We start from the raw sequence: 14,997 nt of genomic DNA, 5'->3' as shown, positions 1-14,997 counted from the left end.
ATTCGGGAGAGCACCTTTTTGGATTGTTGGAATGTGATTATTGTTGACTGTGTGGTTCTTGTCGACCTACGACCTTTCATGTTTGATGTATTGACCCTTTGTTTCGCTCATCTAATGTGTTTTGTGTGTCAGGGCTGAGCACAAAAAGCCTCAACATTGATTGCAGGTGATAAGCTTGAATGACGACAGCTGATTTAATCAACCCGCACGTCAATGTGAAGCATATCATGTGTTTGTTTACTGGAGGACTTTGTTCCACAGAATGCAAAAGGCCTCCAGATAAAGATGTACTCAATCTTAGAGCTAGACAGGGGGGCAACAGATTGTCAGCAACGGTCCACATCAATGACAATATCACTGAGCCGTCTGAATCGGTGACAATATGGTAAGATTCCCCCTCGTGGAGCCTCTTCTTATCAAAGGGAAGCGAGTCAAAGAAGCAGAAGCTCTAAGAGACGGAAGACCTTTGATCTATATCATCAAAATCAGTGATGCAATTTAAGAAAATGACAATGGGTTGGGAATCTTCCTAATGGAGCTTCTGTGAAACATGTTCATAAATGAAGCACGCTTATCCATAAGGCCGTGAACTTAAAGAAACAGAGAAAGCTAGAAGGACATTAAGACCCTTGCCTCTCTGGGCTTGGTCCCTGTAAGGAGGGAAAAAAGGAGAAAATGGAAAGAGGGAGAATAGTATAGAGAGACACTTTCATTAAAAAATATGTCACATTGTCCCGGTCTATATATATTTGTTCAGTGTGGTTTATTCGTTTTTAACAGAAGATCTTAAATTGTGAACTTCTGTTCTGTTTTTCTTTTTTTCTTCAGGATTTTCCTTCTCGGTGTCCTCTCTATTAACCAGTGTTACTGGATTTTAATGTATTTGTGTCTCTCCTTGTAAAGCTGTGAATCACTTTGAGGTGCATTTTCTGTACTAGAGATGCTATATAAATAAATATATCATCATACACAGTGTAAGATTGATTTATTTGCACAGTAAGTGAGATTGTCTGTGAAGATCCTCAGACTGGAAGAAGACAGTAATGGGATGTACAGAAGTGTCTGCTGGTTGCATTTTGACTTTCCCCTTGGAACGCCTCTGTAACCAGGTGCAACTTGTTGCTGTGGGGAGGGGGGGGAGGGGGGGGGGGGGGGTGAGTCCTCCCGTCAGTAATCCCTGTGCGGTGACGTCACCGGGCGCTCCGGAGGGACGCAGGCAGCGCGCGCGCAGAGCTGCAGCAGCCAGGCGGACCGCGCGCATCCCAGGACGCAGCATCAGAGGAGCCGGGGCTCAACTTCCAGCTGACAGCGACAACTCCACACTCTTCAGGGGGAAAACAAAATGGGTGAGTTTTACAAGCTAAAGCTCGCTTTCTTTCTTTCTTTCTTTTTTTCTGTTGTTGTTGCTGAAAGAGGTTCACGACTGTTGCCTTTTTGTGTCTGAATGGAACAACAACACGGTCACGCTTGGCTCCAACTTTCGGGGCGCGCCGATTGTTTAAATCCAACGAAATTAAATTTATTTTCTTCTTCTATTTTTTTCAAGTGATTGTATTGTCTTCGAAGCGTTCAGGCTGTGTTGCCTGACCCGGTTTCATGAGAATCGGCATTAGAGCAGCCTGCTGGAGCAAGTTGAGGAAAGCGATTAGTGGGACTAAGTCTATCAGGGATCCTGCAGTCAACTCTGCCCGAGGTGTTAAACCGGATCAGCATGCTGCCTTCAGCCTCTCTCCTGCAACTTTCAAACATTTCATTTGGAATCTTTTCACTATTTGCAACAACAATTAACTTGTAATGAGCTTTACTACTCTGAGCCGATTGATCATGTTGTTGTTTTGGAGTTTGATTGTTGTGATTGTATTGTTTTTAAATAGTCAAACTGCTCTGCATGCTTCGAATGAGGCGCTGGAAGCAGCATCTTGTTTTTGTCAGATGCTTCATGGCTGAGGCATGCTGCATGTGTCATATAATTGCAAAGTCTGAAGGGCTGAAGCTGAGACTGTCCCATCTTTAAATTAGTCCCAAGTGTTGGCCATCTGTGCGTCCTACCTGGGGGTGGGGGACTGATGGGAAGAGTCATGTTGTGGGACTGTGTTTAGGAACTTCTCTCATGACTTGAAGGCTAAAAAAACAACAACTCTGTACCAAATCCTCTCCATGGTGAGATATCAAACAGTCAAATGACATTAGTTATGCTAATAACTGTAATTCTTCGATTTTGAGCAACCAGATGGAGTTTGGGCAGCATTTAGTAGCTTGTGTTGTTTGTCACGGTGCAGCTGAGGCCGGGGAAGAACACTGTGTGAGAATGTGTATCAATGCTCATTAATTCGCTCTGAAGCTCTCACAGAAGCGTCTTTGTGCTCCTAATTTGGAGCCGCTTCTTTGTGTGACTTCAGTGGCTCTTAATGTAGGGAGAGAAGTTCACTGAATTGCAAGTTTCATAGCGGATGCCCTGTGAACTAATTCCCCACAGACCCTCATTCACTGTCTCATCCAGGATATAACTCTGCATGGCAATCAACCCTTGTGCTTTGTCCACTCCCTAATGCTCCCATTTTATATTCAGACATTCTCTCTGGCCATTTTTAGAAAAAAATAATAATACAAGAGTCTGTTGTGCACACGAGGAGAGGGATTTATCGGCTTGTTAGCTGTTGTGAAGGTCTCTTATCAGAAAATAAAAACAGCTCTATGCTGTACTCTGATGACTTCTTGTGTTTGCGTGTGCAGTGTCTTAAAAAAAGCATTTAATATGCATCAGCCCAAAATGAGCGAAACATCCCGGAGCTTATTGTGTGCGAAGCTCTGAAGGAAGGTGTCACTCAGAGTTTGTGCAACTTATGTCTGGTTTGATTTTATGGCGACCTTCACCTCGCTGAGGGGCCAAGTGTTTTTCAGAGAGAGTCTTTTCTGTCCTTGCCCCAGATGATTTAACAGCGCTTTGGCCCGTGTGAAGGCTGTGGGAGGATACTTGGCTTCAAGTCTCCCGAACTCAATTCAGACAGAGACAAGTCATTTTCCACAAATGTCTTGTTAAGTTCTTGGTGTTCTGAAACAATTACCCCCAAGGCCAGCGCTCAGCTGGCACAGCCCCCTCGATAACTAACCAGACAGTATAGCTGAGGTTTCAGCTGAACCCACAATTCACCAGAAACCAAACGTCTGAGGAGAAAGAGCTGTGTTTAAGAAGGTGGTTTTCTTGATTGTCTTCACTAGAACAGAAAAATAACACTGATCTTTGCATTTCTGCTATTTTTTTTGTACTCCTCTCTTGAATAAATTTTAATGAAGTGCTTAACCTTTAATGAAACATGATCCAGCCATTCCAATACAGGCACTTTAATATGATTATGAGCAGTGTGTTGAATGAACAGAACAATTTTTTCCTAAGGGAAACTCTTTAACCTTTTTTTTTTATTATTATTGGAGTGTTTTTCATCCACTGTGGTCTTACGGAAAAGGTTCTCAATGTTAAATCCACAATCTAGCGTTACGTCACAGCGTTTGAGTAAGCCAAGACAAGTGGAGATAAAAACTGCAAAGTTTTGAATAAGCTCTTAATCAAATACATTGCTGTCATTCTCTGGCCGGGATAGCGCTGACTTGTGTAACGTGTGTGCACAGAGCAAGAATTTGCGATAGAGCGAGCTCAGGATCTGGGTTTTGATGAGCTAAACACACGGGGGACATGTCCTCCACATGCGTCCGCTGCTCTTTGCTATCGCGCATCTGAAGAAGGACGTCTGGAAAGTGTCCAGTTACATATCAGCGCCGATCACTGTCACAGGCGGCGGCGTGAACTCTGTGTGCCGTGACCCCTCATCCTGAGTCTGAGGGGAGGAAAAGACCCGTGACTGCTAATGCTGCGCCAGGAGGAGTGTTTTTGAGCTGCTGCGATCAACAACTTGTCACCAGCGGTCGAGCCGTAACAGAAGGGCCGATAATTCCCCGTCTTTTTCGTCGACTCGTGGTTATTCTGCCCCGGGGTAAACTCCTGGGCCGATGCTTCTCTTCACAAGACATTCAGGAGAGACCGGGGCTGCGTGAAGGAGTCGCTGTGGGTTCTGGGAAACAAAACTGAACTTTGCTGTTGTGTTGTTTGTGTAGATGAAAGCCCGGTCTTGTTAGCTCCAGGAGATGCCTCCCTGAGTCTGAAATCTTCTACGACCCGTCCCACATTTCGATGTCACCATCAATAATTCCTAAATTGCTTTTCGTCTTGGGTTAGCAGTGATTAATTACAGCGGATCCTCCATAATGAGGCAGTTGCTGTCATCGTTACATGATTTCTGGGCTCCTCTCCATTTGGCAGTGCATCTTTGGTAACGCTGCAGCAGATGAGGCCCATAGAATCCCTTGTTGCAGCTCAAAAGAAAGAAACCTCTTCAGTTCAATCAAGACTTTATTCATCTCCCGCTCGTCCCGGCTCCGTCTCTCTCTGGGTCTCTTTACAAGCAGCTCAAGTCTGGCGTTGGATAAAATATGAAAGTTGAGAAAAACACCACTCACATCATTAGGCTTAAATTGAAACATGCAGACATAAACTAATTATTCTTGCTTTTATGTTTACAACTTTCAGGGGACGATTTTATCTAGAGGAGCAGCAGTCTATCTCTGTGTTTTGTTCGCAGTCAGATGACTGTTCCAGAAGGCCCATGGGCTACAGCCGGCTGGAGGAAGCAGACACTGCAGCTGATTGATGTTTACATGTTGATCCAGCAGGCATTTGATGAGTGCAGTGTTTTATGCTTTCCGCAGTAAACCACACCGCATCACATTGGTCGACCACGGTTTTCCAAAAGGGTGGAAAAACAAAAACTCCCCCACTGTACGTGCTTTGATGCATTTTCTCTCATCACATGAGCAAGTCAATAATCGTCAATAATGTTTGGCCACAGTGACCTGATTCCATGTTTTCTGTGTCAGTCCTGGGTGACCAAATACAATACAAACCGTGCTGAAAGGTGACTGATGGTTGTAATTGTTGTACATGAAATTAAACGCCTCGAGCACAGAGACCTGCAATCCCACCACTCTGTGGCTCAAATCAGAATAGCTTCATATTTGAATTTGTGATTATAGTGATGAACATTTCACTCTAAAGTGATATTGAGGCGACTTTCATAAAGGCCAATCACACATCTACAGAGTAGAGTAGAGCAGTAGTTGCATTAAGTATTTCAGAAATATGCATACTTGAAGATCGTTCTCCGCTTTCACATTGAAATCCATGCAATATAGATAAACATTATAATTTTGCATTCACTTTACAGTCGTTACTATTCTGTTATAAGTCTGATTATTTTGGTAAACACATTCAGGATAAGATTTATCAAGTTTTACAATATTGGTGATTGTGCTTATGGCTGAAGTATTGCATTATACCATTATTTACCAGTTGTTGAATTTTGACCACTTAGGACTGATTTGTTGGGCATTTAACAGCTTCCTGTACTGGCAGGGGAATCATTTGTCACCAGCTTTGCCAGAGAAGACTGTTAGATTTCAGAGAAAACTTTCTCGAAGATGTAAAAAAACCTCTGGAGCATCATATTCTGCCATGTTTACCCTGATTTAAAACACTTCAATGTTCTCTTAGACAGTATTACAGGCTTTTCCTGGATGCTCATTTGACGTGTATAGCTAAACACACTTTAGAGGGCATGCAATAGTTCAAGAAATCAGTTAGAAATATTATTGTTATTGACTGATTGATCTCAAATGGTTACCCCATAAAACCTAAAATTAACTATTCCCTTCTAAATGCTGAAACTTCTTTGTATCAATTCTTTGTATCCTGTAAATGCAGAGCTGTTTTTGGTCTGAATCGGGTTTTAAGTGCGTTTAGGCCTCAAACCAAACACTTGTCAAGCCATGATCTATTCCTTTTCACCCCAAAATGGGGCTCAGGTATTTGGAGCAGCGATAAACAGTTTGCTTTTAGATTGCAGTCCGATGACACACCGCACCGACCTGGATGTCTGGAAGATCCCAACCGTGTGGATTCTTGCAAAGTTACCAAGTTCTCTACACTATGGTTTCAGTGTGATTGCAGGTCCTTTCACAACATAGCCAAATAAGTTATATTATCAACAATAGGCTAATCAACAGGTGTCTGAATAGCACTTGCTTGATCTTAAAGTCCCTCCTGCCTTTTCAGATCTGAAAGGTTTAGACATAGAAGGTGAAAAAAAAAAGATGCACACAAGTATTTCCTTTAGAAACACATGGGAGTCGTCACAGATGGCCCCATTTTATATATTTTCTTCTTAGCTTTGTTGTCAGAGGTGAGAGTCTTTCCAACATCTTTTTTATCCATATATAAAAAAGACCAAAGTGCCAGTATTGTTTTTTGGGTTTATAAAAAAAACTCCATTCATTTATTTTGGAGCTGGATGTGACAGCAGGTCAGATGTAAAACTACTTCGGTGAAGTGAGAAAAAAAAAAAAAAAAAAAAAAGGGGCTCCGGCTAATTTTCCTGTAAGATCATCTGTCAGAAGTGAGAGCAGAATGTATTAGTTCGCCTTTCAGCTGTGGGAGCCGATCGGATTGAGCAGTTGGCCTTGTGCCCACTGAGTGTATTCAACCCTCCACAGATAGGTCTTTGTCCCCGGCGCTTTTACGCAGCTGCTAAACAACCGTAAGACAAAAGCATCTGGGGTACCCCAGCGCACCAATGAGAAGTGTTCCCCGTATGAAGAGCCGTGCCAGACTGCCCGGGACTGCTGGGAAGCAGCCAAACGCTGCTCTCAGGGTGAATCAAACAGGAATTTAAATGAATACCCCTCTAACCCCTTATCGCTGTTTCATTGCCTCTGCATTAAGAATTATGTATAAAATCTTAAAGTTTGTGATGGCGCTGTCAGGAGAGGAAAATCTTGTGAATCCTTATAATCAAAGCTGGTTGTGTTTCTCTTCTAAGATGCGGTGAAGGCACATGACTCCTCTCTCCGCTCATGTTGTCGTGACGTGGAGCCACATGCAACTTAGACGAGTCATTCCCTGCTGCCAGGAATCATTTTCCTGACCGAGAAAAAGAAAAAACCCTTTTCCGAGTGAGAGTTTGCATTGTCTGCTTATTATCCTCAAGAGAAAAGGCTGGATAGGCAGGAAGAGGCACTCTCTGCCAAGCAGATGAAAATCTGCAATCGCCGAGCTTTTTAGAGAGCGACAGCTGCAGGAAACCCAATAGCTCGGGGAGAATTTTCAGGGAGGCTGTTTGGGGACTGTTTGGGGGTTTGAGAGGATGAATTTCAATTGAACTAAATAGCCGAACGCTTGATTCGGGGTAATTATTCACTGTGGAGTTCACCACTGAGTGTTTGCCGTTTACACATTTCATGGCTTTTTGGGGCGCTTGTGTCGCTCAGCGCAGGTTTACTAGGTACATGGGGGGAAAGAGGAAAATACCAGCTCACTGCAGCTTCAGGGGAGAGGAAATCCCAGATGTTTCTGTCTGAAAAACAGCTTGACCTCACAACCACACGCAGACCAGAGCAGACCAGAGCAGAGCAGAGCTCCGTTAGCAGCACGAATGTTGGAGCTGCACCACTGAGAGGTCTCGTCAGTCGTTTTAGCTTTTGGCCTCCACTGTATGGGAAAACAGTCCTGTAACAGTTCAGTGGCTGCAGCTGATAATAGGTGCAAAGCATTCAGAATGCACGCAGCAAGCTTTCTGAAAGTGAAGACGCCATGATCTGATCTGTGTGGGGAAAAATGTGCGAAGGATTCGATTTACACACAGAAGTGTGTCCTTTTAATCAGAAGTTGCCACATGATATGTGACATTAGCCTCAACTCCCCGAGCCTGACTTGTGTTTGTTGTCAAGAATAAAACATGTAAGATTTAGTTGGTTGAACCTTTTTTTATTCTTCAGATTTCAGCATTTATTTTCTCACACATCATTCTCTGAATCGGGCCATACAGCAGGATGTGGAAACATCTTTGAAAAAAACTGATGCTAATGCATTTTCCATGATATTCAGTCATTTCAGTGTGATATATGGTGTTCGAGAAGCTTGTCCGGATTCCAGCTGGTGCACATAAACTTGCATATCCAATGAAACACTGTAAGAAATTCCCCTGTTGCCGAACACTTAAAATTATGCAAATGACTTTCAAATATATTCCGGTGGCCAAAGTGCTCTTTCCTTGTAAGCACAAAATAGTAAAAATGGAAGAGCAAAAGGATTTGTGGCAAATTAGTGAAGCAATGTTTGTTTTTGTTCACATTTCCATCTGAAGAGGCATATATTTTGAATTATTTGAACTGTGGAGTGTGCACAGCATCCATCCATGACAGTGTCAATGTTTAGACAGTGATAATGACGGAGAGTGCTTCTTCACATCAGATGGGACCATAAATGGGTCCCACTTGGCACTTGGCACAGTAGAAATGTGGAATTTGATGGACAGAATATTAGTATGTTCTGCTGGAGGGCTGCATATCAGTGCTAAAAGCAATAAAGTAATGGACTGACCCACTCTCACAGAGGTCGACCAGGCTGGAGATTAGCGTCCATCTTTATTTTCCAGCGTCGTAGTTTGTTCCCCACTTTGTTTTGCGGCACTTAGCCCTCATCGCGAGTCAGAGGTGAAAGAGCGCGTCCACGTGGGTAGGAGTGTCAGGTTCAGGCTGTGTTCGACTCTCACGTCCTCCCAGGATCCGGCCCCGGGACGCTCGGCTCTGAGACACGGGAGGAGCGACGCTCAACAATGGAATTAAAGCGATCGGCCCGTTGTCATAGCGCTGACGCCGAATCCTGACATAGAGGGTCTGACCGGCTGAAAGGAGGAGGCCCCACCTAATGAAGGGTTGAGGGGAACAGCAATGGAGGGTCTGAAAGGGGGTAAAGTCTCAGGTCAAGGGTGAGAGGTTGGCAGCATGAGGCGGAGGACAATGGGATTGGCGGGAGTGACGCAGGGAGAGATCTACCAACAGCTGGGGGAGACACGGGGGAGGGTGGGGGGGGGGGGGGGCTTCTCATGGGAAGCGGCCCTGAGATTAGCTGGGGAGTCTGGTCCGCCGTCCTCGCATCTCGGCGCTTCATTATGTCTCCATTGTGTGGCTGTTCACATGCTCGCACTGCGCAACAAGTAGGAAAATGAAAGTCTCCGGCCGCAGCGTCGTTTGACGTGCGAGCAGCTGGAGTGTGAGAAAGTCTGAGATCCACACAAGGCTGAGGTGGACATATGGCGTGTGACGCATAAAAATCCAAGATCCCTTATTTTCACACTACTTCTGCTGTTTTAGATGATGGGATCATTGCCATCACTTTGTTCTATGTGGCGCTTTATGCATAGTTTTCGGTTTGTATACTACTATCAGGAAGTTGCAGGTGTTCCATCAGTTGACATGAATTATGCTTACGAATTCATTGCATCAACCTACTAAATGTTTATCATGTTAAAATTGCCGTCAACCCACTGAAGTGACAGTAATGGTATCTCAGCTTATGAGAGGCTAAATATAAAAACGCTTACAGTGATAGGTATTGTATTTAAAGGATTAACACCTCTAACTGAGGTCCTGTGGGACTTATTTATAATCTGACTGCAGTTTAATGGGCATTAATACATTTTAAAAGGCCTCGGGGGAAGCGAGGTGTAGAAGTGTCTGATGGGTGGCTCCACTTTCAAATCATTATGCATGTGACGGACTGAACGTTGAATAAAGTGAGGGCGGACAAATTAAATTTGTGGCCTGCAGCACTTTAAAAATCCATGTTACATTGTAAATGGTGAATTCTATCAAGCAGCTGTAAAGTAGATCTACATGAATTACTTATTGCTCAGAGGCTTTTGCCTGTCCGTTTCAGCTCAGCCACACTTTAATTTTTGACAATTCACCAGCAAGGAATCAGACTATCTCACAAATCATTGGTGGAGACCATAAAGCAGTAGAAATATTAGCCATTTTGGATTTGTGGTGATATCTCTTGTGGCTGAAACACATTGTTCTTATGTGGGACAGTTGGAGCTGGACGGTGGAAATCACTGTCAGGCTCGAATGGCTGACGGCCAAAGACAGCCTGAGACGATGTTTTGACGCTGTCAAAGATGTGATTTCACCTCCGCCGTCTCGCCACACCTCGCCGTTTGAGGACCGCCGTAACCCACGACTCCTTTCAACCAATAAGGTGCAGAAAATGTTGCAACGATCAACGTGACACTGCAGCTACACCCAATATCTGTGCAGGTTGCAGATCTTGAATTTCATACTGATTGAATTTCTTAACCGTTTCTCATTTTTCATACTAAATGTCTCCTCTGTTGATGCTTTGAACTTCCAAAGTGCCAGCCCACTAAAGCCAACTTTGCTTCATGTCGAACACCTTTTTTTTCTTAACTAATGTATTTTCCATTCTGCATGTTAGTGTTTCATGTAACAGCTCTTTTTTTGTTTTTTTATTCTCAAACTCTCTGAAGAAGGATGTAGTTCAGCCAAAACACAGCAGATGCTGGACTGCTGCTGCCATCCCATCAACCGTAGAAACGTGCTATTCGAACCTGTAATTTTTTGTAATAAATATCCCAGCAAAGGCTTGATACTGTCATTATTTTCCACCACTTCAGACTGTATTGTCAGAGTATTGATTGAGCAGACATGAGGTTGTTATGCAGCATTACCGTGAGTGGATAACAGAGAGGTGTCTCCTTACAGTTCCTCTTGCTGGTTGATTGGCTTTGTAATCAAACTGAGGCAGACCACAAATATACGGCGAAGACTGCTCTTGACCAGATGCATCATTAAAATATTCTTAACATAGAATATAGGTTTGTGGCCAGAACATGGTGTCGATAAGTTCGGCTGCCGTGAGCAACACATTCTGTTTCCTTTCTCTCAGTTACTCTTCTGCCTTCAGGCTGAAACTGCGTGATTCTTCAGGTTGAGATGCGACGCTTGTTTTCTGTCCGACCAAGTCAAAGGGTCAAGCGTCCAACTTTCTGTAAGTTGGAAATCCTGGATAATACAAAGCATGTGTGCCTCCAACGCCGCTGAGCCAAAACCACAGTGGCTGTGGAAGTGCCAGATAGCCGAGCCTGTGAAGTCATTTTAGGAGGAAAAACATGGCTGCCAGGCGTCCCTGAGCGAGTGCTGCTCTGTTTCCAGAATGAACATGGTAGTAACACAAACATGCAATCAGAGAAGTGCTGAATCAGATACTTTAGATATTATTTGATCAAATACTGGTAAACTAACACCAGAGTTAAATAAAAGACTGGGAAGTGTCCAGCTGCAGACGCCACAAAACGCAGTTTGTCTGTTAAAGGAGGCTGAAATCTAATAGGAGAGCAGGGTTTTTGGTACCATGCTGCAAAAACGATGTGTATTTGTGTAGCCTCTTCATCTCCTGTGTGGTTGGAGGGATTCCTCAGTAAGAGGAGGAATGTGTTGGTCAATTTGACGACACTTTACACCACTAATAAATGGAGGAATCGCTCCTAGCTGTTATCATTTTTTTGGGGTAAGGTCTGGTCACAGAGAATCAAAACTCACGTTTAGTAACATCTGGTTCAGCGATCAGTTTTAAACATTGCTGCACGTCCTTTTCAGCTCCCGCTCAGTGTTTTAAAAGGAAATTCTTGGGTGTATTTTATTTATGTACATTCAAAACTGGTGGTCAAACAATTCAACCTAATCCACCTTTTTTTCTGACTCAAAGACTTCTGGGATTGGTAAAATGATCAGAGGCTGAATGGGGAAAGAAACCATTGTTTGCTGCAGCTCGGTGTTATCTTTGGAGCTGCTATCTTTACAGACTGCAATGAAAATAAAACACTCCAGTCTGACACTATAAAGTAATTAAATGCCTTTTAACCTCTGCTGAGTGTATTGTTTTTGCTCTGCTCTGTACACAGAGAGGTCAGAGAGAGGAAAGGGATTTTTCTTGGATTTGTAGCTTTTCTGATGGAGCCAGAAGGAAGAGCGAGGCTCATTATGAGCCAGAACACTGTGGTTTCCCTTCTGACTCCACAAATTTGTTCCAATAATGACTGTTCATTTTTTTCCATAGAAACATGTAAGTTTTTCATTGTTTTTCGGCTGAATATAGATGAAACTGGGTCATTTATTCATCATAATGCAGCAGCAGCCATACTTCTAATGCGAGTTCGGGACATATTACTCGAAGTAACGTTGATTATAGTTGCATTTTCCAACAAACAATATGCTAAATTGCTTCTGCACCGGTCTGTGACAGTTTGTAAACCATTTGCTCTTCAGCAGGCCGACAGAAAAATAGGTCAGCAAACGAATAGATCTGAGTAATGGGTTTGTTGTGCGGCGCTCCTGTAAACCAATCGATAGCCTGGATTTATCCCAAACATGAATGTGGACATAGTGGACAGACTGACGCATAAAGAGGGGAGGGTTGGCATTTTAAAACTAGGTCAGTAATGTCACTGGAATGCAACAGAAGGAAACTACCATGAAGCTCTCTGCAACAAATTGACCAAGCAATGTTTACAAGAAACTCAAGCTCCAAGACAGAAAGTTGGGAGTTTTTCTCTTCTGTGTCTCAAAGTTTTCGGTTTGATTTCTGGTTTTGACCACTTTTCTCATTACGAACAGCTGCAGACCTTCACAGCTAGCTCAGTGACCCTTCTTTTCTTGCCTCGCCTCCCTATATTGTGGCGTGATCCTGCTTTCTGAGGCTGTTAGCCGGCGGGTTAGCGCGGCGTTTGAGCCTGCACGGGCGCAGAGCTGTTCCCTGAGAACTGCCTCTTCAGTATGAGCCAGGCAGGGTGCAGGTCCTCACGGGTGACCGAGCACCGAGGAGCACCGAGGGCCCCCGGTCTCACAGCTTGAAAGGTTGACCCACAATGAAACCTCCCTCATTTGTGTGAGCTTCATCATCATTCAGATTGTGTCCTGGAGTAGGGGAGTGGCGCTGCCTTCAACCTTCAGTCTGAGCGTGCGGCACTCAGGCGTCGGGTCCGACATTCACATGTTTATTCCCACAGCCACTCGGGCTGTCAGGACTCCGGTAAATCTCAGTCCAATCAGTGTCTTGTTTTATATTCATTCGGTGTGCTTCATTCACCGGGTGCTACTTCATGTAATGAGTCGCCCTTAAATTGCCATTAATGCTCCATTGACTAACATTTATTAAAGCGGTGGAGTTAACGTTAGGTACATTCCTAACTGTGGGAACAAACATTGTCCAAAGATATGCGTAAAACGTATTCCTGACGATTTGGGGCTGAACTTTTTTAAAAGTGCACAAACTCAAAAACACAGTTTTCCATGTTAAATGATCAAATCCAGTTAATCTTTGAGGCTTCCTTCCCAAAACAAATGAGAATAGGCAATAGAGACTCTCTGAATGATTGAAGCAGACCCAAAATATTTGAAAAAATAGTTATTTCCCTTTGTTATCAGAGCAGACATATTTTGTCTGATACATGCCTAAATCACTATTTTAATGACTTTTTTTTATTGCATACATTTTTATCTTGATATATATTGACTTCATACTATGTTATGAAAAACTACTGATAAAAAAAAAGATTGTGTTCTATTCTATTCAGTTCTAGAGAGAACGCAGTCTTGCCAATGAACAAACCTCATATGAACCAAAATAACTATTTTCTGTTGGACCACAACTATGAAAACTATCCACCAATAAACAGCAGTCATGCTGAGTTTCTGAAATATGTTGCAGCAGTTTTTCATCCATATAATTAATCACTTTTCCCAGGAAGTTTGCAGTTCAAGTATTTCATGGACATGAGCTTTGGAGGTAATATAACTGAGATTCCTTTGTTTATTTGTATCAAAAACAAGACGAGGAAAGCAGTAATATTTTTTTAACTAGCTCCGTCTCATCTGAACCACCATCAGAGTAGTTTTTTTTAAAAAATCAAAAACACATTTTGATCAAGCCTGATCACATGCTTTGAATTTGCCTTCACACGAGTGCAGTAAACATTTTGTTGACTTTTTTTATTTTCCCGAGGTTTGCAGATGAATCACTGTTTTGGTTTTGATTTTAGTGCAACTAACTAACATGAGCGCCTTCGGTGATTCAAGGTGAAAATGCTTCAGTCCGGTTCATAATCTCCCACATGTGATCCTTTTCTTCAGCTGCTAGTTCATTTCACATGACGATCATGAACACAGATGAATGAATAAGCTCACGGTTGCAAAGTTCAAGCAGCTATCACCTCCACTATTGGACCAAAGTCCTGACTCTCGCTGGCTCTCCTGGATTTTTTCGGGGCTGAGTGTAAAATGGCTCGAAGATTAGTGCGGCATTTGTTGTTGTGGGATCCCCGCTAAGTTCACTTCCCTGACCCCTGAGGCTCCCCTCCCCTGCTGATTCCCCCCCCCCCCCCCCCCCCCCTCCCTCTGAGGTCTGGTATCCGTGAGAAGCCCCCATTGCACTCCAGCTCCACTTCAACAGCGCCCCCCCCCCCCCTCTATCCCCCCCATCTCCCCTCTGCTGAAAGGCCTCTTCTCTCATTAGCATGCCCCTGGGGCTCCCCGGCCTGCTGTTGCCAAACAAACACGGCCAAAACCTTCCTCCCCGTCTCCCGGACTGTCTGTTTCTCTGCTCATCTCCTCTCTTCCATCTTTCCCCGTGGCTTCATGTCGCACAAGTTGGTTCTCACTCTATGAGCTTTTCTGGCTCAAAGCGATCGCTTATTTTGGTTTATTCTCTACACTCAGTCATTACAATTCTCTCTTTCTCCCGCTGCTTCCTGTATTTTATGTAAAAAAGGCCAGAGGACGCTTTACTTCCTGTTCAAGGAAATGCAGATCTGACGTTGTTTCACGTGCCCTCCTTGTGACTGAGAAGCCTCCAGATGGAGAGGAGAGCGCGCTCAGAGGTTGTTAATGTATGCTGCAGGAGTACGAGGGCATATGGTGCAAATCAAGAGATGAAGGGTTCGCCCTCACAACACCGCCACCGCCACCGCCCCACAGCGTGCACGCTCCCCCACTTTTGGCCAGTGGTCAGATGGGGAAATAGACAAAGGTGATTGT

At 43.9% G+C, this 14,997-nt stretch overlaps 1 protein-coding gene across 1 annotated transcript in view; it reads left to right on the top strand.

Moving 5' to 3' along the window:
* Positions 1 to 1,204: 1,204 nt before the first annotated feature.
* gpm6bb (glycoprotein M6Bb) overlaps positions 1,205 to 14,997 on the top strand; it is a 28,322-nt gene continuing 14,529 nt past the window's right edge. The window contains exon 1 of the mRNA XM_030111160.1: positions 1,205 to 1,346. Coding sequence (XP_029967020.1) covers positions 1,343 to 1,346 — 4 coding nt within the window. The 5' untranslated portion in view covers positions 1,205 to 1,342. The remainder of the gene's footprint in view (positions 1,347 to 14,997) is intronic.

This window comes from Salarias fasciatus, chromosome 16 (assembly GCF_902148845.1).
Source record: "Salarias fasciatus chromosome 16, fSalaFa1.1, whole genome shotgun sequence".
Taxonomy (NCBI): domain Eukaryota; kingdom Metazoa; phylum Chordata; class Actinopteri; order Blenniiformes; family Blenniidae; genus Salarias; species Salarias fasciatus.
The sequence above is the reverse complement of the archived record's forward strand: the minus strand, read 5'-3'. Positions and strand labels throughout refer to the sequence as shown.